The sequence below is a fragment of the Ochotona curzoniae genome, unplaced genomic scaffold (genome assembly GCF_017591425.1).
Source record: "Ochotona curzoniae isolate NIBS_2020 unplaced genomic scaffold, NIBS_Ocur_1.0 contig_1014, whole genome shotgun sequence".
In the NCBI taxonomy this organism is placed as follows: domain Eukaryota; kingdom Metazoa; phylum Chordata; class Mammalia; order Lagomorpha; family Ochotonidae; genus Ochotona; species Ochotona curzoniae.
Genome location: NW_024464920.1, coordinates 47,791,411 through 47,817,486, shown reverse-complemented (window position 1 = coordinate 47,817,486; position 26,076 = coordinate 47,791,411). Strand labels below are relative to the sequence as shown.

The following is a 26,076-nucleotide window of genomic DNA, read 5'->3' as shown; positions in this document are numbered from 1 at the left end:
GTGTGAAGGGTTTTTGATCATTTGTTTCTTTTTTGATTCATTCATTGAGTAAATACTTGTGAGCATACACTGTTTGCCAATTGTCAGATTCAGTGAGTTAATTTTGGTGAAGCTGGCAACCTGAGCCACAGTTTTTGATACTGATCAAATCAGTCCTTAGTGAGGTGATAGATAATCTGGTCTCTGTCATTTAAATGGGCCCTAGAGTTGACCATTTCTCATCACTTTAACCTTGGCCAATTGTTGTTAGAAAATAGCAGTACTTTAATTCATCATGCTTAAAAGCCCAAAATATCCATCTTTGGAGACTTTGCCAATTTACTTCTGGAAGAAGGCTGGGGAAGACCGTACTTACGTGAGTTGGTCACAGAATGCAGAGAGGTAACTGGTTTCCATGATTTCTTCTCCTGTGGGAGAGTTTAGAATAGTACTCAGACTGGTACTTGAATGAATTACAGGTTGTAGTGTACTTTATGTCTGTAAATTAAACTGAACAGATCTGCTTATACTGCTTTTCAGACAGGCTGCAGCCCAGGCAGATGCCTGAGGGCAGAGCTGTCACTGCACTTCGGCTTGACTATACTTTGCCCGTTACTAATACTAACAAATTGTTTTCACAGGATATTGAGTCAAAGAAAAGTCAAAGCCTCTCTCCCTTTTCTAGTCTCACCACAGTAGCACTCCTTTAAACTAATAAATATTATCGATGTTGTAAGTAGACAATCTGCCTGATCATCTGTATCTTTTATGCAACTGTAACAAAATACCAGAGCAATTTGTAAAGAATAGAACATCTGCTGCAGTTCCTGCTGGTGTGTGTGAGGGCCGAGTGTGTGGTAAGCATGGTTAGGCTGGACCACAACATCCATTGGTTTGCGCATGAAATGGGGCTGGGGACAGAACTGACCAGATGATTGCAACCACCAACGTGCATGTGTGTGTAGGCTGATATGGGTGATGGACAGAACCGGACCCCACCCTGGCTGGCACACCCAAGAGTTAATACCTGGGGTCATTTCAGCAAAGTTTTTTTGGGGAGCTCCCACCCCCACCCAATTAGACTGCTGGACTCAAAACTCCAACCACAGGGAAAATCACAGGATCTGTGGCCTGGTTGTGGAGCGCATGTGTCAGAATGGGCCTCTTCGGTTGCTGAAGCCTGTGCAGTGGACAACATGCCAAGATGCACATGGGCAACATGACAGATCATTGTGGCCTGCAGAGGACATCTAGTGCCATGGCAGAAGATGCAGGGCAGAACAGATTGGATAGCTCTTCCAGCCAAGCTTTGATAGCAAGTCTCTGAGCAAGTGGAAACTCTAAGGTAAATTAAGTCAGCCAATGAACCTTGAAAGGATTTTCTCAACCTTGGAACAGTGAAATGAACAGCATCTGAGAACTATCAGGACCACTTAAGCTGTACCCTCGAAGAATACACCAGAAACCCTAGGATGGCACTGGGTGGCCATCTGCCACTCATGGATACTGAGGCAGTTGGGCTCCTGGGAGTGGCCCTCTCCCTTACCTTCCTTACCCCAGATACAGAAAGAAAGAGGGGATTGAAAGCCATTGTCTTATTCACTTTCCCCCATTCCTCAACCCTTTCCACATGAATCACTGGCTCAGTGGGCATATATCCTTCTCAACTATGTAAACATCATCAAAAAATAAAATTTCTTAAAAAAAAAAAAGCACTTTCATGTTCTCATGTGGTATCAGGCAGAAGGTGGCAAAAGACTAACACTGCATGGATGCTCGTTGATAAGGCCTTAATCCCGTTCATGAGGAAGGAGCCCTCAGGCCTAAACACCTTGACAGGGACCTGACCTCTTAATGCCATCGTGACCATCGTGATGGCAGTGCCTAGGTTCTGGAGGGCACCCATTCACCCAGAAGGCACCTGGGCACTTCTCATCCACGTCTCTTTATGAACACACACGGTAGTTTATTTTCTCCTTAATTTTACGAATGGTTTTTACTTTAAATCTTTGGCAATAGGCCCTGGTCATACATCTAGGTCAGTATGTCTAGATCTAATTCATTCATCTTCTTTGATGCGATGTTGTATGATTTATTGCAGTTTGTATTGCTTTTAAAAGGAAAAGCAATAATGTACTTAATGTGAAAAATGTAATGCCAATCTGTGGCGTGATTTCATCATAATGATTTATTTACTTCTCACAGTACACGGAGAGGAGCGTGTTTATGGGCAGTTCCTCATTTACAACAGGTTTTTGACTTTGCTCAGTTTTGCTTTCTTTTTAGAATACAAATTGTTATTACAGTGTTAGCTAGAGTTTCCTTTTACAAGCAAATGCAATGCATTTTTCAGGTTATTATATTCGGGAAAAGTCTAAGCAACTCATGACATTGCTGATGGACGAGCAGCTGCTGCACAGAGAGAGGGAAGTGGCGAGTCGGACTCGACGGCGCACCTCCTACTCCATGGCGTTTCCTAAAAAATTACCTGGTGCAGGGAACTCACCAACAGCCTGCGCATCTGCCCCCACGCCAGAAATCCCTACCTCCCAGAAGAAACAAAAGATAACAAGCCTGAGAAGTAAAAGTAAGTACAGTGAACGTGGACTTACAGTGCCAGAGGTGAGGCTTAAGAGCAATTCAGAAGTGTAAATGATCAGATTTCATAATGGGCCATAAGTGTTATATCAACATTACTATGTTATACGTTGTACTGTGGAGAGGAGGAAGGTTTAATTTATCACTGGAATAAACTGTTCTCTAAGGGTCTGGGTATGTGTGCTTGGGCACTGATTCTGCGCATGAAGAAACTGAGTTTTCTAAAATGCCTCAAAATTCTGAAAGTACTTCAAAATTTCTTCTAGAATAGTACTCTATACTGTTTAGTTTGCATAAATCTTGAAGCCAGGATGACTGAACTTTTTTTTTTTAATAAAAGAGCTTGTTTATGATGTTATTATAGAAATCAGTGGGAAAAATGAAAGTAGAAGGATCTTTTCTACTGAATTTGCCAGAACATTAAAAATGTTGTTTTAGGGCCTGGCACAGTAGCCTAGTGGCTAAAGTCCTCCCCTTGAACGTGCTGGGATACCATATGGGCACTGGTTAAATCCCAGCAGCACCGCTTCCCATTCAGCTTCCTGTTTGCACCCTGGGAAAGCAGTAGAGGATAGCCGATAGCCTTGGAACCCTGCACCCACATGGGAGACCCGGAAGAAGCTCTGAGCTCCTGGCTTCAGATTGGCTCTGCTCCAGCTGTTGCAGACACTTGTGGAGTGACTCAACAGATGGAAGATCTTCCTCTCTGTCTATCTGACTTTCCAATTAAAATGAAATAAATCTTTTTTAAAAGAAGTAAGCAATTTGAGGGGGCAAGCAAATTAATGAAATGTGACTTAGATAACTGTTCCTTGAAAGAAAGTAAACTTTGTCCCCTAAGGTGAGGGACACAGTGGGAATAGTATGGATACAAGTGTTTTCAGAGGCTTACTTCCGGGCTTCTTGAGTGAATATTGTGCTGTGGTTTGGGAGGTTATTAGGGTGTGGGGATGGAGTGGGGATGGAGTAGGGGGGTACGCCTCATGAAGAGACTCTCAGAGGCTTGGTCAGCTTCCTGTGGCCAAGCGAGACTCCAGCCGGGGGTCTGCACCTGCAGCCCAGAACAGGATCCTGACCTTGTGGGCCTCCTGAGCTAGCCCTCAGAACTGTGAGAAACCATCTCTGCTCCTAGGGTGTTAGGTTGTGAGCAGCCTGAGCTTAGCTGCTGTAAAGGAAGAACCCCAAAGCAGGTATGCAGCTGTTCAGTGTGAACAGATAACTTGAAGTGTCAGGTGTGGGAAATCAAAAATGTTAATTACATTATTGAAGGAAAATTAAATTGTTGAATTAAACATTAATTAAAATGTGAATAATACCAATAATACCAATTTTTGAGATAGAGATAGAGAGGGAGAGAGAGAAGGAGGGACAGTTGGTTGTTGAAATTATGAGAGCAAATAGCACTCAAATACTTCTGAACGTTGTGGAACCTCTTCTGCCCATTTCTTTTGAAATAAAATCTTGAAAAGGGTTCGCAGTTCATTCTGAAATCACCTCATGAAGGCCTGAGGTTTAAAACTGGTTCTAAAAATAGCATTGCAGAGTCAAACAGCCACTTAAGTCTCCTCCAGAGTTGCTTCATCCCCTCTGCTACTTCCCTTGATCTTCCTTCTTCTGTATCTTTTCTTCTTTCCTGTTTCATTGTAAACACACAATTTATTGAATGTATTATTTGGAATTTAAGTATCCAGAAACCTGGAGCTATGGCAGTGAATGAAGTACAACTCCTTCAGTCGTAGGATTAACATTCTAGTGATAGAAATGGACATTAAACAAAGAGCAAAATAAATATAAAGCATGTCAATAGCAGTCTGTATGACACCAAAGACGGAGTCAGCTGACTGAGTGGTAGGGGTCACTTTATTGGAGGCCATGTGGAGGAGGTGACTACTGAGGGTGAGCCTCGAATGCAGCGAGAGACCCATCAGCACAGGGACCGGCAGAAGCAAGCGCTCTGAATGAAGCCACCTCCGTCAGGTTCGCCGTCAGCTTCACCTCCTAAGTCACTGCTGAGGCGTTGTTATGGTTCATACCAGAAACTCTGGAGTATTGCTTTATAGACACATGAGGTTTCTTCTTCTTCTTCCTCTTCCTCTTCCCCTCCTCTTCTTCCCTTTCCCCTTCTTCTTCTTCTGTCATTTCCCCACTTTATGACATACTGTTCCCTACACTGAGCTCTGCATTATTTTCGACCTTTTAAAACAGGTTTTCAGTTTACTGTCAAAGTTTTGCTCCCAGTATATGCCAACCACTCTTGTAGGCATGGCACGCAAATTAGGTGTTTGCTCATGGAGGTTATGTCTTGAGATGCACTGTTTATTTTCACATATGTTTCATAAAAAATGTTACAGAAGAGACTTGCTTAGAGATTAGTGATGACATCATCAAAGTAAATGCCAAGTCGAAATAGAAACAGAACAATTCAGAGGGACTAGCAAATGTAAATACTATCATTGTTTTAAAGTCTTAGTTTTGTTTTTGTTTTATATATTTAGTATGCATACAGCATACTGGTTTTCTATTTTTCATTAACTTTTTGAAGTACTTATATATACTAGATATATAGATATGTCTATTTCTGTTTGGAAAAGAGTGACTGGATTAAATAAATTTAGCAGCACTGTTTCCCATGTAGATATCTGAATCTGAATCTGAAGTTAAAGGAAGAGTGAAAACTAACACTTTGGGAGGGAGTTGGAAAGGATAAGAAGTTGAATTGGGAGAGCATTCCTTGAAGGGTAGGCAAAGTACTGAAGGAACGCGTAGGAGATGGCTGGATGGGTTAGAAGTGGGAAAGGCTGGAAGTGGTAGTAGTAGAGGCCACACAGATCCTGGGACTATTGCTGTCTTCCCTAAATAGCTAGGTTTTCTAGGCTAAAAACGTGACTCTGGACCTAGCATAGCAGCCCAGTGGCTAAAGTCCTGTCCTTGGCATGCGTCGGGATCCCATCTGGACAACTTGGAATGAACCAGCAAATGAAGATCTGTGTGTTTCTCTTTATGTGTTTCTGTGTTGCTCAGCTTTCCAGATTAACCAATTAGTGTTCACTTTGGCAATACCTGTACTAAAACTGGAATAATACAGAGATCACCAAATGGATTAATTAATCTTTAAAAAAATGTTCATAGAAGATGCACATTATGAAAAAGTCTATGCATGGATTTCGGTTTTTGCACCCAAGTAAATATCTCTTAATACTCTTTGTCATGAGCTTTTTGAAGTTCCTTGTATGTGGTTGCCCAGCTAAGTGGTATAAAATCTATTCATTTGAATCTGTAGAGAATTGAGCACACAGCTAAGAGTACTCAGAGCAGTTCGTTGAAGACATAGTAAACACTGTTGGACATTTCAATTTGAGAAGCCTAGCAACTACAAACTGTTGTAGGGCTTGAAGAACAGAAGGGATGTTTTGCTTAGTCACAAAACTTGGCTTTCTTATTACTGAAAACAGCTGTTGGAAGATTATTCTTACTGCTTTGTAAGGAAACCCAAATTGGGCCAGAAGTTTTCCAAGAGACAGTTTGAATCCGTGCTTATAAGACCCTTCTCTGGGATTGTGGAGACAAGGGAGAGTATTGTTTAAAGAGAGCATGGGAGGTAGGGAGGCAGTGGGATCAGTGGCTGGTGGGAAACAAAGGGAGAAATGAAAAATGGCAATAACATTGGAGTCGGGGGAAATGGAGGCAAGCGAGTGTGCCACACAGGTAAACCTCTGCCAGAAGGTATTTAACGATGTCTCTAAGTTATTTAGTTGTAGTGAAATAAAAATCATTGCTGGAAATCGGATTTCCAAGCTTTAGCAGCTAGAGCCAGCACATCTGCAATTTACTTCTTCATGGTGAATTAGCAAGAGAAATGAGGTACTCAAAGAAGGCATTGTATACACATTAATACTTATTTTTTGCCTATTCCTGAATATTTACACTGGTTTTAATTCTAGAGGATAACTTGTGTGGTTTCTGTTTGATGCTTTTGCTGTTTGAAGGGGATGAACTGAAGGGTACCTGCTACTGGATGGCAAGACAGGAAACTACAGACAGCACAGTTACATCACAGCTTCCCTGAGCTGTAAGCATCAGCGGTAGGCTCTTTGCTCAAGGCAGTACTTACTACAAAAACTGCGTCTGCAAAGATTGCTTACCAAGTGTTTGCCTGCGGTGCTTGTTTCAGTGTTCATGAAGAGCTCTTGAGTGGTCATCTCTGCAGTGGATTTCATCTACATGAAAGGATGACCCTCTGGATCATGTTACATGTAATGGAGTTTTGTATTAAGGGAATATTTTCCTGAAAATATGATACGATTGATTTTAAGCCATAAGTTATACTGGAATCATTTCTTCTGACAGGTGTTCGGTGGATTCTTTAGGATTTTCTTTATACAATGTGCAAAGCTTAATTTCCTCCTTTGCTAGTTGTATTTACGTTACTTTTTTTCTTCTCTAATTGCTCTGACCAGGGCTTCTGGTATTGGTGAATGTAACACTGCTTATGTGTTGAACGTGAGTGGTAAAGGTGGATGTTCTTGTTCTCGGTCTTAGAGAAAGAGTTTTCACCTCTCCTGTGTTCAGTATGATACTAGCTATTCAGTTTGTCATAGATGACCTCCATTGTGTTGCAGTACATTCCTTCTAAAACTGATTTATAGAAACTTTTCTGTATCATGAAGGTATATTGGATATTTATCTGCATCTGTTAAAATGATCTTATTGTTTTGTACTTTTTTTCTGTTGATGTAGTAGATCTCACATCTATTTATTTGCATGTCTGAACCATTCGTACATCCTTGGGATGGATTCTACTTTGGTCATAATGATCTTTTTACTATGCTGCTGAATTAAACTATTTACAAATTATACATCTGAGAAGGAGTTAATGTCCAGAATATGTAAGCAATTCAACCATTTAATAGCACAATAACAAATGGTCCAATTATAGGGCCAAACATCTGAATAGAAATTTCTCAGAACACTTAAAAATGGCCAGCAGATATACAAATATGAAAAATGCTGAGTCACATCACTCACCACCACGGAACTGCAGATCTCAACCACAATGAGTTACTACCTCTCTGCCTGTTAAAAAAAAAAAGAAAAATCGCAATGTAATGGCAGGATGTGGAAAAAGGATAACTCTTACCCATCACTGGTGGGAATATCGATTAGTATTGCTGTTATGGAAAACAATATAGCAGTTTCTCAAAAAACTAAAAATGGAGCCTACCATTTGATCCCAAATCCCTACTCCTGGTGCAGACCCAAAGGAAGTGAAATCAGCATGTGGAATAGACGCCCACACTCTCGTGTGTCTGCACCGCTGTTTGTACCTACAGAGCCATCAGTAGAGGATGGGTAAAGAAAATGCAGCATCTATGCACACAGAATCTGTATAACCATAGAATAATATTCAGCCATATAGAATCTTGAAACTCTTGTCATTTGCAAAAGCATAGATGGATCCTGGAGGGCATTACGTCAAGTAAAGTAATTCAGGCACAGGAAGACGTGATCTCATATATGGATCTGAAAACATTGATCTTACAGAAGTGGAGGGTAGAAGTTGAGGGTAGTTATCAGAGACTAGGGCGTGAAAGAGGGAAGGGAAATTGGAAGAGTTTAATCCATATATACTGCAGTGCTACATTTTGCTGAAATAAGTTCTGGTGTCCCCTGATGAAACAAGTGAGTGTAGTTAATGACAATGTATTCTGTCTTAATTAGGAGAGAATTCAGATGTATTCATCATAAAGAAATGATGAAACTTTGAGGAGGTAGTTATACTAGTTACCATGAATCAAAACATCATGTTATATTAGAAATATTACATGTTGATAAAATGAAGAAAAAATGTTGAAGTTATACATCAAAGTAGTTGCCTGCTTTTATAAGCAAAACCGCAGGCCTTGGTGTTGTTACTCCCTGTAGTGAATTTTGTGCTGCCAGAGTTGATGTGGAGTTGTAGTTAGTTCCTTTAGACAAGATGCCAGGACTCATGATGGAAGCTGTGGTTCCTACTAACTAATCTGCATTGATGAACACCCAGAAGTTAATTCTTTTAAATCTTAAAATAATTATAGGAAATATAGCAGTTTACCATCCCAGATCAGCCACCGTTCACATGCTGCGGTGTTTACTTCCACACTACTTAATGTTCTTCTTTTGTTTTTGTTTAAGAAAAATAACTATTGTATAAATAATGCATGCTTATTTTAAGAAGCATTCACTTCCAGTCTCATTATTTAACTGCCATCATTTAGACATATGTATATAGAGAGATGCAGTAAGTAGAATCAGATTGTTTTTATAAAAAGGAGGTTTTATTTTTTTAGAAAAAAGATCAAGATTTGCCTCTAATAGTGAGAGTCACCAGGCACTCATCTGTTGCCCAGTAACCAGAGACTGGAAAGGATACAGTATTGAGATATTCACTGGCCTCACAAGGCGTATGGAAGGTCACCAGTGATCTTGACTTCCGGCAGTTTATGATAGCTAAAGCAAGTAAAGCAGAATGCGTGGGCAGAGGTCAGTGTGACTGTGATGCTGTGAGAAGCATCAGGGGACTGTAGAGCGTGTGTTGTGTGAGGGCTTTGTTGATAGTTACAAAGATGCTTTTGGGGTCTGCCTGGACTGTTGGTAAGGAAACTCTAAGCTTAGTGTCCTGAAACCAGCCTTCCACAGGTCCAGAAGTCATCCCAGGAAGCCATCTTTGCACAAAGAAGGCCTACTGAATTGAAAAATGAACTCCCTGGTATTTTTGCCACCAGGGATTTTGCCACCAAAATCAAGTAAAGAGTTTGTAATCCAGTGTCACCAAACTGGGAGACAGTAAGCAGCAAAGAGCATATTTAGTCTCCCCAAAATTGTTGATAACAGAAGGACCAGAATCAGGGCACAGACTAGCTATGTATTTAAATGAGTAAGAATACAATCATATGTATCACCAGCCATCAAGAGGTTATTACAGCTGCATGATTGATTTGAAATAAGAATTTGCAGAATCGAAAAATGCCACCATGTAGGTGGCAGAGGCCCTAAGACTTGGGCCATCTTCTGCTGTTTTCCCAGGCTATTAACAGAGAACTGAATTGATCAGATATGAACCGGCACCCATTTGGGATGCCTGTGGTGCAGGTGGCAGCTTAAGTTGCTGTGCCCCAGCACTGGCTCTTCCATGAACGTTTTAAAGACTCTTTGTATGCATGGATTTCAGGAAGTTTTGCACCAATATAAATATAATATTTTAAATAGAATATATAAATATATAAATATTTTAAATATAAATATTTTAAATAGAAAAAATTCAATTTTCTATGAACATTTGGAGCACCTTGTATATGGTATAAATTCATACCAAAGTCAAAAGCAAATGATTGGAAATAGAAAAACTCAGCATATATTTAGAAAGTTGTATAGGGAGTGACACTGTGGCATAGAGGGTAAAGTTGCTGGCTGCAATCTTGCATCCCAGTTGGACACTGGTTCAAATCCCCACTACTCCACTTCTAGTCCAACTCTCTGTTAATGTGCTTGACAAAGCAACAAAGATGGCTTAAGTTCTTGGGTTCCTATATCCACATGGGCAAACAGGAGGAAACTCCTGGCTGCTGGCTTTGGACCAGACCAGCCTCAGCTGTTACAGCCACAGGGAAGTATACCAGTGGATGGAGGATCTCTCTCTTTTTTCTGTCTCTGAAACTCTGCCTTTCAGATAAACAAAAATTTTTAAAAAGAGAGTGAAAGAGAAAGCTGCTGATGGGCTGGTGCCATAGTGTAGTATACTAAACTTCTGCCTGCTGGGCCGATCTGAAGCCAAGAGATTCTTCCAGGTTTTTCATGTAGGATGAATTCAGCCACCCTCCCCACTGCTTTCCCAGGATTACTAGGAAGGAGCTGGATAGGGAAGTGAAGTAGCTGGGGCTTGAATAGCACCCACATGGGAATCCTGTGCTGCAGGATGAGGATTAACTTACTGCGCACTGTACCAGCCCCAAGCCAGACAATTCTTTGCTATTGGATTTGTGTGTTGCAGAATATTTGGTATTATCATTGGCTTTTACTCACTGGATACTGTTAGCATGTATTCCCTTCTGGTTGTGAGAATCAAAAATGTCAGCAGACGTGGCCTTGTGTTCCTTCAAGGCCAAAACTGTCTACAGTGGAGAACCGCTGAATCAGTGCAATTACAAAGTTCAAAAAGAATTTTTTAGATTGAGTTTGATGGGCTGACTCCAAAATTCATGTGGAATCATCAGAAAGATCAAGAATATTCAAAACATTCCTGAAGCTGAGTAAGATGGAGAGCTTGTCTTTCTAAACAAGACTACATCTTCAGTAATCATGAGAGACGGAATGGTTCATGAATCAGTGTAACCAACTTATAGGGCCCGGAAAACAGATCTGTGCCACTACAAATTCTCAGTATCACAAGTGAATTTTTAGATTGGTGGGCATGAGATGAATTTCAGAATAGATAATATTGGGCAATTATCTAAATATTTATGAAAATTCAAGAGAAGGACTACATGAGCTAATCTTCCACCTGCAGGGCCAGCATCCCTTACAGACACCAGTTCAAGTCCTGGGTGCTCCACTTCTCTGTCCAGCTCCGTGCTTATGGCCGGGGAAGAAAGCAACATGCAGTCCAAGTCTTTGGGTCCTTGTGCCAAGTGGGAAACCCAGAAGAAACTCCTAGCTACTGGCTTTAGATTAGGTCAGCTCTGGCCATGTGGCCCTTTGGGGAGTGAACCAAAAGTGGAAAATTTATTTCTAACTCTGACTTTCAAGTTAAATAAATAAAGCTTTTTCTTGTTTGTTTTAATGAGAGTTTCTGTTACACTGGGATAGAAAGAGATCTATTTTTTTAAAGTACAGCACAGAGAATCAAGATGGCAGAATAGGGTAAGGACACATTTAAACAGACAGAGAAACATTTAATCAGGATGAAGCAGAGAGGACATATTCCAGGAAATAGGAGAGGACAGAACAACAGCAGAGGGGTACCTGGACACTGACAGACACAGGAAAGCAGCAGACAAAACGGTGTGGTGTTGCAGTGACTGATACCCCAGCAGCACTGAGCAAGTGATGATCTGAACTCCACCAGCAGCCGGAACTCCATCAGCAACCAGGTGGGAAGGGACTTTCACTGGGAGCTCAGGCAGTGAACCCAGACAAAGAACAGCCTGTCCTGCTGATCCATTTGCTTTGATCAGGAGCAGAGACAGAGCAGCAGATCCCAGACCAGCAATGTAGGAACAGAGTGAATTTCACAGCCCAGTCAGTCCCCTAGAGCCGAATTGGGTGCCATTTTGCTTAAAGAGGCAAGGGCTTAGGACAGGTGAACTCTTGCATTGAGCTGGGATTGAACTCACTTCTGGCTCAGTGAACTGCAATAACGTGGCAACCTACAGGTTCCACCCAAGACAGGTCTGGGTAGCCTTCAGACCTGATGGCCAGCAAATTAGGAACTGTAGTAGTGGTATGTCAGGTGCCACTTTGTACATTGTGGCAAAGACTGTAAGAGTGCAGGGACAATAATGAGCTGTATGCATTCACTGGTCCCACAGGAAAAGAATACTGGCTATGGCATCGTACGAGTCAAAATAGGTCCGTGTGGCACCCAGATCTAACATCCAACAGGTTCCTGCAAGATCACCACCACCAACAACCTAGCTATATAAGAAACCTGGTGTCTCCCTAATCCTGGGACCTGCTCCAACCAGAAGTGGGAGAAAGGTTGTACAGACAATGGTGCAGCCTCAGAATGGTATCACAGGAGGAGGAGATTGGTGAGCCAGGAGCTGGGGATACCGAGACCATGGTGAAAATATAACATAAGAACCCAAATCTGGAATTCACTGGAAGGGAGTGGCACAAGTGACTACAACAAAGAGCCGTGTACCAACTGCAATAAGTAAAATCAAACTGTAGACCTGTGGAATGCACAGCTTAGAAATCTGCTCCAAGGAGAAGACTCTGCTAACCAGAAGTACAATGACCAAGAGCAAAAGAAGAGGCAAATACACAATGAATATTAATGACAACTCCCCTGCAATGGAGCAAAAGCTAGCCTCAGAGATCACTGAGGAAGACATCGAGAAAATGGAGGATACAGAATTGAAAACACTTGCTGTAAAACATCAACAATGAGAAGCATGTAAAGCAGACATTCAAGGCATTTAAGGAATATGTCACATTGGAAATGAATCAAATGAAAACTGATATATCAGAAATGAAGAACACAGTAGAGCAAATGAAAAGTACAGTGGAGAGTCTCCAAAATAGAATGAAGCAAGCAGAAGAAAGAATCTCAAAATTGGAAGATATTTCCTGTCACCAGGGGGAAACAAAAAGCTGGAACCAGAGCTGAATCAGGCCAAAAAAAGTATTCAAGAGTTGAAACACACTATTAAGAGGCCTACTATAAGAGCTATGGGAGTCCCAGAAGGTGCAGAAAGAGAAGCTGGGTTTACAAATATATTCAATGAAATAATAACTGAAAATTTCCCTCACCTAGAGAAAGAATTGGGAAACAAGAACCAGGAGGGGCACACAACTCCCAACAGACTTGACCAAAAGTGATCTACACCACGACACATGATCATCAAGCTCTCTTCAACTAAACATAAGGAAAACATCCTTAAATGTGCATGTGAAAAAATTCAACTGACATATAAAGGAATTCCAAAAAACTCACAGGAGACCTCTTGCAGGAAACTCTACAGGCAAGAAGAGAATAGAGTGACATATTCCAGATTCTAAAAGAAAAAAATTGTTGGCCCAGGACAACATATCCAGCAAAGCTTTCCTTTGTCTTTGAAAATGAAATAAAATTCTTCCACAGTCAAGAAAAGTTAAAAGAGTTTGCCTTTCCCAAACCTGCCCTACAAAGGATACTTAAAGATGTTCTCTTGACAGAGAAGAGGAATAGTGCCCACTGAAACCAAAGGCAAAAGCGAAGAACATCCCAGTAAAATAACAATAGAAGACTAAGTCAATGAACAACCCATTCCTAAAATGACAGGAACAAATTACCACCCATACATATTAACCTTGAATGTAAATGGCTTTAACTCATCAATCAAACATCACAGATTAGCAGCTTGGATTAAAAAACAAAACCCATCTATTTGTTGCCTACAGGAGACACATTTCTCCAGCAAAGATCGGTGGAAACTATATTGCATGGGTTTTGATGCTTTCTGTTAGCTTCATCTCTTCAAACACTTTTTTCTGATTGAGTTCTTCGATGACTCACAGATCATTCAGTAGCATCATTTTCTTCAAGAAGATTCTTGACTTTCTTTTTCATTTCTTGAATAACACGTTAGTCATTCAGTAGCGTGTTATTTAACTTCATGGTGTTGTTAATTTTTTTTTCTTCCTGTTGTTGATGTTGTTTTGTGACTTTTCATTTAAGAGGATGTCAAGTAACTGTGTAATGGAGACTATCACATCCAGATGTGAGGATACAATGCAGTATGCACCTCTGCTTCCAAACGAAGATCAACTTCCAATGAAACTGTTTACTATATCTTGACAATAGGATGTTGGAGTGTCTTCCATTGTCCATGCCCACAATGATGGACATATGACTGTGTGAAGAACTATACTATAGTAATGAATAGGGGAACTCAGTGGGGAGGGAATTAGGGATGGGATAAGGGAAATCCCAGGGCCTTTTGAACTGTATCATAAAATGATAATAATAAAAAGAAGTACAATTTTTAAAAATTAAAAAAATACAAGACTGTTTTAAAAAGAGGTAGACAGGATCATGAGAATAAATTCCCAAGGCACTTGCCTCCTCGAGCAATGGTAAAACTTGTGACTGTGATGAATGGTCAGTCCCCTGGTCAGTTACGGGCCAGATTATCCAGGCGAGCCCAGGTTCCTCGTCATGGACCCTACGTGGGAGCACTCAGAGGAGGATCCCAAACCCTGTGACCTCACTGGTTTTAAGGTGGAATGAGAAGAAGCGCACATCTTGCAGAAGCTGAGAGTAGCCCCTGCATGGTTGGCAGCCAGCAGGACGATAGGGATTGGGTCCTGCAGCCTCACGGAGCTGTGCGGTGCCTGCAGCCTGCACAAGCTTTAAGGGGCATCTTCCCGAGTATCCAGAAGAGAATCTAGCTTGGCTGACACCTGGATGTGGCTGTGTGAGACACTCCAAATAGAGAACTCTCTTAACCTGCCTTCACAAAACTGTGAGCTAATGAAAGGTTGTTGGTTTGGCCAAACAACTTTGTGCTAAGTTGTTACAACAACAAAGGAAAAATCAGTAAAGCTACAGTAAGGGACCACTGTTACGCAGCCAACTGAGGTGCTGCCTGTAACACCAGCATCCCACATCGGGGTGCCAGTTCAAATCCCAGCTGCTCTTTTTGCTATCCAGCTTCCTGCTCATGTGCCAGGAAAAGCAGTTAAAGATGGCCCAAATAATTGGGCCCACCACCTACAAGTGTGAGAGAAGGATGGAGTTGCTGCTTCCTGACTTCATTTGAACCAGATCCAGCTGTTACAGCCACTGGGGGAGTGAACCAGTGAGAGAGAGCACTTGCTCTATGTGTGTCTCTCTGCCTCTACCTTCCTCTGTGTCATTCCACTTTTCAAGTAAATATAAATAAATCAGTCTCTTTTTAAGAAACGATTACATTGATCATTCTTCTTTAAGGTCCTATCCATCTTATCCTCACAGACCAATGCCAACGCCTTTTCCCTGTTTTCTTCTAGTAGTTTTGTTTGTTTGTTAAGAATTACCTGTTTTATTTGAAAGGCAGAATTACAGATACAGGGAGAGCCATGGAGAGTAAGATCTTCCATCTTCTGGTTCACTCCCTAAATGACTGCAATGGCCAAGGCTGGGCTATGCCAAAGCCAAGAGCCTGGAACTCTGCCTTGGTCTTCCGTGGGGTAGCAGGCTCACACTACCTTCCCAGGTGTATTGGCAGGAAGCTGGATGGGAAGTGAAGCAGCCAGAACTCAAATTGGTACTCATATTGAATGCCAACCACTCAGGCAGCAGCATAACGTGCTGTGCCACAACACTAGTTTTTCTAGGAGTATTACAGTTTCAAGTCTTACTTTAAAATCTTAAATTCATTTTTTGAGTTGACTTGATAAATGGGATGACATAAGGGAACAATTCCATTCTTCTGAATGTGAATTTCTAGTTTCCCACTACTATTTCAAGAGAAGGCAGGCAGGCAGGCAGGCAGGCAGCCATTCTCCCATTGTGTATTTTTGGTACATTTGTTGAAAATGAATTGACTAGATTTATATCTAGTAATTCTGTTTTGTCCTATTGATCTACATGTGTGTTGCTTTGTTTTCTTTTGTTTTTAATTATTGTTTATTTGAAAGACAGAATTAGAGAGGAGAGAGTTCTGTTATCTGCTGGTTCAGTTGTCAGATTGCTACACGACCAGGCCTGGGCCATATGGGCGCAGGAGCCCAAACACTTGGACCATTCTCTACTGTTAGCAGAGAGCTGGATCAGAAGTGGAGCGGCCAGGTTTTAAATCAGTACCCATATGGGATGCCAGCATCACAGGCTGAGGCTTAACCTGAAAATTGCTAGCCCCATGTCTGTTACTTTGCTGGGACCATGCTATTTTGATGACTATGGCTTTTGTGGTTTATTTTTATTTTCTGTATCAAAGATCTCTTTTGTTGGATTTTTTTCTTTTTTTTTTTCCATTTTTTTGAAAGGGTTTCAGAGAGGAGAGAGAGGCATGCAAGAGGGGTATCTTGGCATCTGTTGGTCTACTCTCAAACAAAAGAGCACAGTGGCACAATGGCTTGGGATTGGCCAGGCCAAACCCAGGAGCCAGGGGCTTCAAGAGAGTCTCTGATGTGGGTGGCAGGGGCCCATGTACTTGAGCCATCTTCTGCCAGTTTCCCAGGCTTATTAGCAAAGGGTCTGGGTTGGAGGTGAAGTGGGCAGGACTCAAACTGGACTCAAATGTGGAGTGACCTGACTCTCCTCATCCCTAGCCCTGCTAGTTTATTGTTTTTGTTGTTGTTGTTATTTTTAATAGTAGATTTTGAGATCAAAACCCATCAAACAGAAACTGGAAAAAACTCAAGTCACAAAACAGGAGGATTTTGCAACATATTTAACTGATAAAAACATCATCATCCAGAATTCATCCGAATCAATTAGGGAGGTTAAAAAAAATGGAATATGGAAACCATTTCCTAGGAAAAGGAAGGAAACATGTAAAGTCAAGAAATATTTTAAAAATATATTCAGCCTTGTATGAAGGCACTTTAAAAGATTAGTGGAAAATGGAGTTAAAAGTTTATTTTGGTTAAAAAAAAAAGTTCACGCATAGTATTTTCTTTAGTTTATACATTTTCAATGAACTTTTGAAGATATTTTGAATTTCCCCATGGTAGCAATAACAGTCATAAAATGAAGTTTGCAGAAAGAAATAATTTACAATTTCTTAAAAAAATCAAGTCACGAGCAGGTTGTGAGGGATTTTCCTTCTGTTCCTTGGACAGCTTTTGTCTGCAGTTAGGGACCTTGAAGCTGCACACCATTTGCTTCTCTCTGCCTTCCTTTCTTTTCCTTGCTTCCTCTATTTGGTGGAACGTGTTTGGGCAGTTCTCACGTTGTTTCTTCACATCATGCTGTACTAGGCAGCTGTGACTGAAGGCCACAGAGAGCCAGGATTTCAGTTAGCTGGGCATGTCACCACTCCTAGGTTACTGTGTTGCCTCCGGTTCAGTCGTGCGATGGGGATAGCATAGCCCCGACTAGAGCTGCCATTTGCTTAGATACACTTACTAAGTTTTTTCAACTTCTCCCGTCATTCGGGCCAGTTCTATTTTCTTCATCAAGGTGCAGTTAGTGGGCTATTCACCCACTTTCCAATGGCAAGAACTAGGTCTCGGCTTGAGCTATGTGCAACCTGCTGGAGACTTCCTGGGCTCTGTCCTGTTCCTGAATCTTTTTTATGCGATCTTCAAATCTCACCCCTTTCCTCCCGTGCCAATTCAATATGAAACCGCGACTTTGTTTTCCATTAAATCCTCAGCCTCTTTGTTACTCACTCAAGGTGATTCCCCCTCTCAGTCAAAGGGAGGAAGCACTGTCCGTGCTTGTGCTTTGCTGCGTGTGTGGGGATTGATGAGCGGTCTCACCGTCGTGGCAGCCGCCGGGGTAACTCGGGGAAAGAGGAGATGTCCTAGATCTTGTTTCTTTTCCTGACCACAGTTCTTTCTTTGTCTTTCTTCTAAAAATTACTCCCAGTTACATCTTTTTCCATCTCAGATTGCTATCATAAATTTTTTTTTATTAGTTTTGACTTATAATAACATTAAGTGTTAAATGATGGTAATTCAATGCTGCAGTTTTACTCTTCTTCCTTAATTCAGGAATCAACCACTGGCGATTCAAACCTGCTTTTGCAGTACTGTTCTTTTTTGTTCCTGGAGCTGAGCATTTAACAAAGTCTATGACTCTTCCTGGTCCCCACTATTCTTAACTAACAACAGTTGGAGTTGTCTCAAATTTTACATGATATTTTTAGCAAAATGGGGAAGATAAAAGTACCTTAACCTTGTTTAAGATCTCTGCCAATAAAATGTATTCATTCATTTATTGTCTACCTATTTCACATTTAATTAAAAATATGCTCAGAATTCTCTTTTTACCTTTTTTTTTAAATGTCTTTCCCAAGAATCTCAAAATTTGCGTTTGAAGAAGAATTTACAGTTTGTGCACATTGTGTGTTCTGTCCCGATGCCTCTCAGAGTCTCTAGAACCGGAGCAGTGACGTGAAAGCGTAGGGGCAGTTGCTGTGGTACGGCCAGCTGTCCCTCAGGGCGGGGGTGCTGGGAGCATGGGGGCTGAGCTCACCCGAGTCCTTGGGAATTTCCAGCTGCTATAGAGGATTTTTGCCCAAGGATAAGTCCCTTGCTGAGGGTACTTACACCAGACTTGTGGATATGGGCCAGTCCCCTTGCTTCCAGACAAGGGAGTTGCCAAGAGCTGTTCCATCTTGAAGGATTCTAGAAGAACCTCTGCAGGCATGTCAGTTTCTGCTTTGGTCCAATCTTGCCTTCCAGCCTGCTCACTGATTGGCTTCTCAGAACGGTCCTTATGTGGACCCCAACTCACAGTGACTTTTCCTAGGTTTAAAATACAACTCAGCAGTAGTGTGTATGTGCTGCCAAAGCGAGCACAACTCAGCAGTAGTGTGCATGCAGTGAAAGAGACAGAGAGCAACTAATGCAGCAAAAGGGACAAAATGTTAACAACTGATTCTGGATGAAAAATGTTGGGAGTTCTTTGTATTATTTGTGCAGCTTTCCTATAAATTTAAGATTATTATAAAATTAAAAGTTAAAAAATAGGACAAATATAAATTACCTGAAGATGTTTATGTGTAATTATGCTCCCAGATAAAGAAATGTGAGTCAAGATGTAACCTTAATCGTGATAAAAGTTATTTTGTATTTTGTCTGGTTTTTTCAGCCAACTGAATATTTCTGTGAGGGATTTAATTAGTTTCTAAAAATTAATTTTGCTAAGTAAATAGCCTCATTTACTTAAATTATACCTGGGTGGGCATTACCAGTTGATAGCAACAGTGGTTAGTAGATGCTGGATAACAAACTGAACAGTTTGGAAATTTGATTTCCAGAACATTCATTCCCAAAATTGCTGTTGTCTTGTTACTGTCTGACAGTTTGAGTGCCGTGTATCTCATCTAAGCCACATCCCTGGTTTACCAGTCCTGCCTGGCCGTGTTATCTGCGAGGGGGCAGCTCGGTGAGATTGCTTTGATAGCTAAGCACTTATCTCAGGGTGACTCACCAACATGTTCCCTGTGGCGTCTTCGTTTTTCTCGTTCACGTGCTAGCCTTCCTTGGCTTGTGACTCGAGTCTCAACTGACAAATAGCCTATGATATCAGAGGGATTTCGTTTCCACTAAGGAGAACAAGTAAATGTCACTTGGTCTAACGTAGTCTAATTAAGCACACCTTACTTCCAGTGTTTCGCTGATGTTAAAAGCCAAGTGAAGTTCCGCAGACTCACTGTGTTATAACTGCCTTTCTAGTTTTTCCGTAAGATAGTCATACGTAGCATTTTAGTTGATTAAGGTTAAAATGCATCACCAAATATATAAGGTGTTTTTCCTTCTCAATTCTTCCTATTGTATTTCACTCATGATTGAATTAGAATGATGTTCTGATATGTTTTATTAATTTACTTGTGCAGTGTCTAAAAGTCAAGTCCATATCATTTCAGAGATACTTTGCTGCTGGATGCTGGAAGAGGGGTAATAAAGTTCCTGATTAAATCCAAACAGTTGGATGATCTCAGCCCGGTGTCACACTGTTTGCCAGTATTAATTACAGTCTTTGGGCTCAAAATAAGACCATTTTAATTACTCATCTTCCTGTGAAGTTATAACAAATGAAAAGCTGTGACTGTAAATGAGACGTTCTTGTGACTCAGATCTCTGGCATCTCCGCTGCTTGCCGCCTTTTGCCTACACAGTCCTTGCTGCTTGGCACGCGCTCTCTCATGAATTTTTTGGAATCCCAGTAATGCTTCACAGGCTTGTTCAAATTCGGCTCTCTCTATTTGAGGCTCTTTCTGATTTTGTGGTACACATTATTTTTTTTTTCCTGCCTGCAGATTTGTTAACTCAAGAACCTATAACATAAAATTGTTCTCTGTTTCCTACAAGTCTGTGTATTAGACTCAACTCCCTAGTCCCTTGAAGGTTTTGTGCCATTGATTTTGTTTATTTTTTAAAGATTTTTTTATTTTTATTGGAATGTCAGATATACAGAGAGGAAAATGTTCTGTGTGCTGATTCACTCCCCAAGCAGCTGCAATGGCCAGAGCTAGACCAGTCCAAAACCAGAATCCAGAAACTTCTTCTGGGTCTCCCACATGGGTGCAGGGTCCTAAGGACTTGGGCCATCTTCCACTGCTTTTCCAGGCCACAAGCTGGGAGCTGGATCAGATGCAGTTCAGCTGGAACCTGAACTGGTGCCCATGTGGGATGTCAGAGCTGCAAGTAGAGGCATCTTGTGCTATGCCGTAGCTCCACTCTCTCAATATAAAATAGTTTATGTTTGAAAGTCTTCTTTATATCAAATCTGTATGTAAATTAAAATTACTTTCTAAAATAATTTGTGACCAAAGGTTTTACATGGTAAAATATTTCTCCTAGATTGACTTCTCTTTATAATTATTATTAAACAATGAGTCAAAACTAATTATTATAAATTCTTATAAATACTTATCCAGCATAAAGCTTATAGAAAAACATGGTCTTATGAGATACCCACATATCTTATTGTAAAACATAATACTACTTATTGTTAGATAAGAGCAGGTTTCAACGTATTTCTGTTTCTGCTTTACATTTTTACCGATGTAAATGTTAAGAAAGTCTGTTCACAGAAATTGTAGGTGGAACTAGAGGGAGTTTTATTATAGCAGTGCCAATCAATTCTATGAATTCCTTCCAAGTAATATACCAGAAATTATACAGTGATTTGTAAAAAAAGGTTTTTAATCTCTCATTGGCTGTTAATTAGATTTTTCTAAAGTGTTGTTAAATGCAGAGAATTGGAAACAAACTACTTAGAAAATAATGTGTTAAATAATCATTGGGAGTAATTTATGCAATTTCTTGGAATAATCCAAAAAATATATATCAAAATTTATCAAGTAACTGAATTAAAGCTGTTTTACTTTAATCCAGTATACTCAAAAGCATGAAAAAAATTAAGATGTTAATTGCATCACCTATCTGTTGAGTAATGCTTTTTAACAGGTAATTTTTGTGTTTTAAGTGTGTTGTCATAAACATAAGGAAAACTGCAGATTTGGTTTGTTCACTTTTTAGAAAATATTTATATTTTTACCTACTTGTCAATGCCAACCCTCATTATCAAGACAACTAGCCAAATGATATATCAAGTTTCTCAGAAAACATCTTTCCCCTAATGAATGTGTAAATAAATATCACGATTGTCTTCACGCTTCTTGCTCTCCCTTGTTGGCTTCTGTTGGGTTGTTGACTTCATGGCATGTCTCCTGCTTTGCCTCCAAGAAATCTTCAGGAATGATGCGTGTGTGACCAAGTTAGAGGTGAAAAGCCAGGGACATTGAGGGTCCCCACGCTCTTTCGGAGCCACTCTGAACCAAGTCACCCGTGGACAACAACCCCCTGTGCTCTGGCTGTGCCCTACCTGAGGGACGTCCAAGCCGAACAGGACAAACTGGAAAACTCCTTTGTGTAACCTCAGGAACAGGGCCTGTCCTGTCCGTCAGCACTGCTTGCTCTGCTATAACGTGGGAGACAGGTACTTATGAGACAGAAGAACTAGCCTAAGGCCTCCTGAAGCTGCGGGAAAGAAGATGTGAGAGGGTGGATCTCAGAAGTGGTTCCTGTGAAACTACCGGTGCCTACCTAGCTTTTGGAAAGTCTTTATGTACCCCCAGATAACTGCATTTATCACTGTAAGAATTGCTTTTATATGACTCTTAGAATACACGATAATAAAAGAGTGCTTCATAAAAAAGAGTTGTACTTTTTAATATTGGTATTAATAATTAACATTAACAAAAAAAGAATATTAAGACCACAAAAATATTAAATTCAGCAAAAATATACAAACAAAAGTTTATTTTCATTGGTGAATGTTTTATCATCAAAACTTTGAAAGTGTATTCTTGTCAAATAATATATGCATTTCTAATCAGTTTCTCTTGAAACAGGTGAAAATACTGCAATAGTAAGTGCGTTTAAACAATTAGAATAATTATGGTTGCCTTTGTTGCTAAAATTTCACTTGAATAATTTTTATATTTTCAGACTTTTTACCATTTTATACTTTATTCTTAAGGAAGATGTATCAGATAATATAAGTATAATAGAGTTGTGAATGTGAGAAAGGACTCAAGTTGCAGTTGTTTTTGTAAATGTCTGAACTTGACAAGTATGATAAACAGCTATGTGGAAGTAATTGAAACTTATAAACCACTGGATGATGTGGATGGATTAGGGAGGTAAAACGAGTCTTAAAATTGGGAGCTGATATAAAAACGTTACCGTTTTCTGCCAAAGTAAAATGTTAGCTCTGTGTCGTTGACAGAGAACACTGCCAAGGCAGGACTGAAACAAGAGCAGCGCCAAGACCTTCGGCTGCTGGCTGGAGCCACCTTGTCCCAGGAGTCCCTGCCACTGGTGCCCCACACATGGGAATCAACAGAGGTAGGTCATTTCCCGTTGCTGAGGGAACAAGCAGCCACACATCCCACACCTTAAAACATCCCATGTCTCTCACCCCACAGCCCTGTAGGTTAGAATTCAGGCTCTGGTGTCAGTGGGTCCCAGTCAAGGAGATCCCAGGGGCAGTCTGTTCGGGAACTCTGCAGCTTCCTGTGTTCCAGGAACAACTTTGCTTTTTGTCTTTCACCTTTGTGTCTTTGTGTCTTTTGTTATACAGGATTGTGTGTGTGTGATTTTTAAATTTTTTTCATATTTTACATTATTATTATCATTTGATGATACAGTTCCATAGGCTCCTGGTGTTTCCCTTATCCCAGCCCCAATCCCCCCCCCCACCTAGTTCCTCTATATTATTACTGAAGTATAGCTCCTAATACACAGTCATATGTCCACTATTGCGGGCATGGACGATGGCAGAGTCCAACATCCCATCGTCAACATAATAAACAGCCTCATTGTAAGTCCATTTTTGTCTGGAAGTAGAGATGCATACTACGTTGTATCCTCACATCTGGATATGTCAGTCTCCACTTCACAGCTGTTGTACATCCCCTCAGATGAAAAGTCATAATGCAAAATCAACAATAGAAAGAAAAATAGAAATTTGCAATGCCATGAAGTTAAATAACATGTTACTAGATATGACAGTCTCCATTACACAACTACTACACATCCTCTTAAATGAAGAGCCACAAAACAACATCAATATCAGGGAGGAAAAAGAAATTAACAACACCATGAAGTCAAATAACATGCCACTAAACGACCAACATGTTGCTGAAGAAATGAAAATCAAGAACCTTCTTGCTGAAAAAGATGCTACTGTATGATCTGTGAGTCATCGAAGAACTCAATCAGAAAAAAGTGTTTGAAGAGATGAAGCTAACAGAAACCATCAAAACCCATGCAATATAGTTTCCACTGATCTTTGCTGGAGAAATGTGTCTCCTGTAGGCAACAAATAGATGGGTTTTGTTTTTTAATCCAATCTACTAATCTGTGACGTTTGATTAATGAGTTAAAGCCATTTACATTCAAGGTTAATATGTATGGGTGGTAATTTGTTCCTGTCATTTTAGGAATGGGTTGTTCATTGACTTAGTCTTCTATTGTTATTTTACTGGGATGTTCTTCGCTTTTGCCTTTGGTTTCAGTGGGCACTATTCCTCTTCTCTGTCAAGAGAACATCTTTAAGTATCCTTTGTAGGGCAGGTTTGGGAAAGGCAAACTCTTTTAACTTTTCTTGACTGTGGAAGAATTTTATTTCATTTTCAAAGACAAAGGAAAGCTTTGCTGGATATGTTGTCCTGGGCCAACAATTTTTTTCTTTTAGAATCTGGAATATGTCACTCTATTCTCTTCTTGCCTGTAGAGTTTTCTGTAAGTGGTCTCCTGTGAGTTTTTTGGAATTCCTTTATATGTCAGTTGAATTTTTTCACATGCACATTTAAGGATGTTTTCCTTAGGTTTAGTTGAAGAGAGCTTGATGATCATGTGTCGTGGTGTAGATCACTTTTGGTCAAGTCTGTTGGGAGTTGTGTGCCCCTCCTGGTTCTTGTTTCCCAATTCTTTCTCTAGGTGAGGGAAATTTTCAGTTATTATTTCATTGAATATATTTGTAAACCCAGCTTCTCTTTCTGCACCTTCTGGGACTCCCATAGCTCTTATAGTAGGCCTCTTAATAGTGTGTTTCAACTCTTGAATACTTTTTTTGGCCTGATCCAGCTCTGGTTCCAGCTTTTTGTTTGTTTCCCCCTGGTGACAGGAAATATCTTCCAATTTTGAGATTCTTTCTTCTGCTTGCTTCATTCTATTTTGGAGACTCTCCACTGTACTTTTCATTTGCTCTACTGTGTTTTTAATTTCTGACATATCAGCCTTGATTTGCTTTATTACTGCTATTGCTTGTGTAAAATATTCCTTAAATTCTTTGAACTCTTGTATATGCTTCTCATTGTTGATCAGAAGCTTTAAAATGAGTTTTCTGAATTCTGTGTCTCCCATTTCTCCATATCTTCCTCAGTGAACTCTTATGTTGGGATAGGGTTTTGCTCCATTGCAGGGGAGTTTTCATTAATATTCATTGTGTGTTTGCCTCTTGTTTTGCTCTTGGTCATTGTACTTCTGGTTAGCAGAGTCTTCTCCTTGGAGCAGGTTTCTAAGCTGTGCATTCCACAGGTCTACAGTTTGATTTTACTTATTGCAGTTGGTACACGGCTCTTTGTTGTAGTCACTTGTGCCACTCCCTTCCAGTGAATTCAAGATTTGGGTTCTTATGTTATATTTTCACTATGGTCTCGGTATCCCCAGCTCCTGGCTCACCAATCTCCTCCTCCTGTGATACCATTCTGAGGCTGCACCATTGTCTGTACAACCTTTCTTTCACTTCCAGTTGGAGCAGGTCCCAGGATTAGGGAGACACCAGGTTTCTTATATAGCTAGGTTGTTGTTGGTGGTGATTTTGCAGGAACCTGTTGGGTGTTGGGTCTGAGGGCCACACAGACCTATTTTGACTCGTACGATGATAAAGTCGGTATTATTTTCCTGTGGGACCAGTGCAATCCACGGAACTCAGTGAGTTCTCACGAGCTCAGCACATGTGCAGTTCACTGTTGTCCCCTGCAGTCCTATAGCTTTTGCCACAATGTACACAATGGCGCCTGACATACCACTACTACAGTTCTTGATTTGCTGGCCATCAGGTCTGAAGGCTACCCAGACCTGTCTTGGGTGGAACCTGTAGGTTGCCACATTGATGCAGTCCACTGAGTCAAAAATGAGTTCACTGCCAGCTCAGTATATGCTCAGTCCTTTCCCTTGCCCTTGCCTCGTTAAACAAAATGGCACCCAATTCGGCTCTAGGGGGCTGACTGGGCTGTGAAATCCACCCTTTTCTCACACTGCCCATCTGGGATCTGCTGCTCTGTCTCTGCTCCTGATCAAAGCAAATGGCCTAGCAGGACAGGCTGTTCTTTGTCTGGGTTCACTGCCTGAGCTCCCACTGAAAGTCCCTTCCCACCTGGTTGCTGATGGAGTTCCGGCTGCTGGTTGGAGTTCAGATCATCACTTGCTCAATGCTGCTGGGGTATCAGTCACTGCAACACCATATTGTTTTGTCTGCTGCTTTCCTGTGTCTGTCAGTGTCCAGGTACCCCTCTGCTGTTGTTCTGTCTTCTCCTATTTCCTGGAATATGTCCTCTCTGCTTCATCCTGATTAAATGTTTCTCCGTC

The 26,076-nt window shown here is 40.8% G+C and overlaps 1 protein-coding gene across 1 annotated transcript in view; it reads left to right on the top strand.

Annotated features, from left to right (window-relative positions):
• Window positions 1-26,076, top strand: part of ENTHD1 (ENTH domain containing 1) — a 115,167-nt gene that overhangs the window by 30,743 nt on the left and 58,348 nt on the right. The window contains exons 2-3 of the mRNA XM_040988251.1: window positions 2,333-2,566; window positions 22,709-22,827. Coding sequence (XP_040844185.1) covers window positions 2,333-2,566; window positions 22,709-22,827 — 353 coding nt within the window. The remainder of the gene's footprint in view (window positions 1-2,332; window positions 2,567-22,708; window positions 22,828-26,076) is intronic.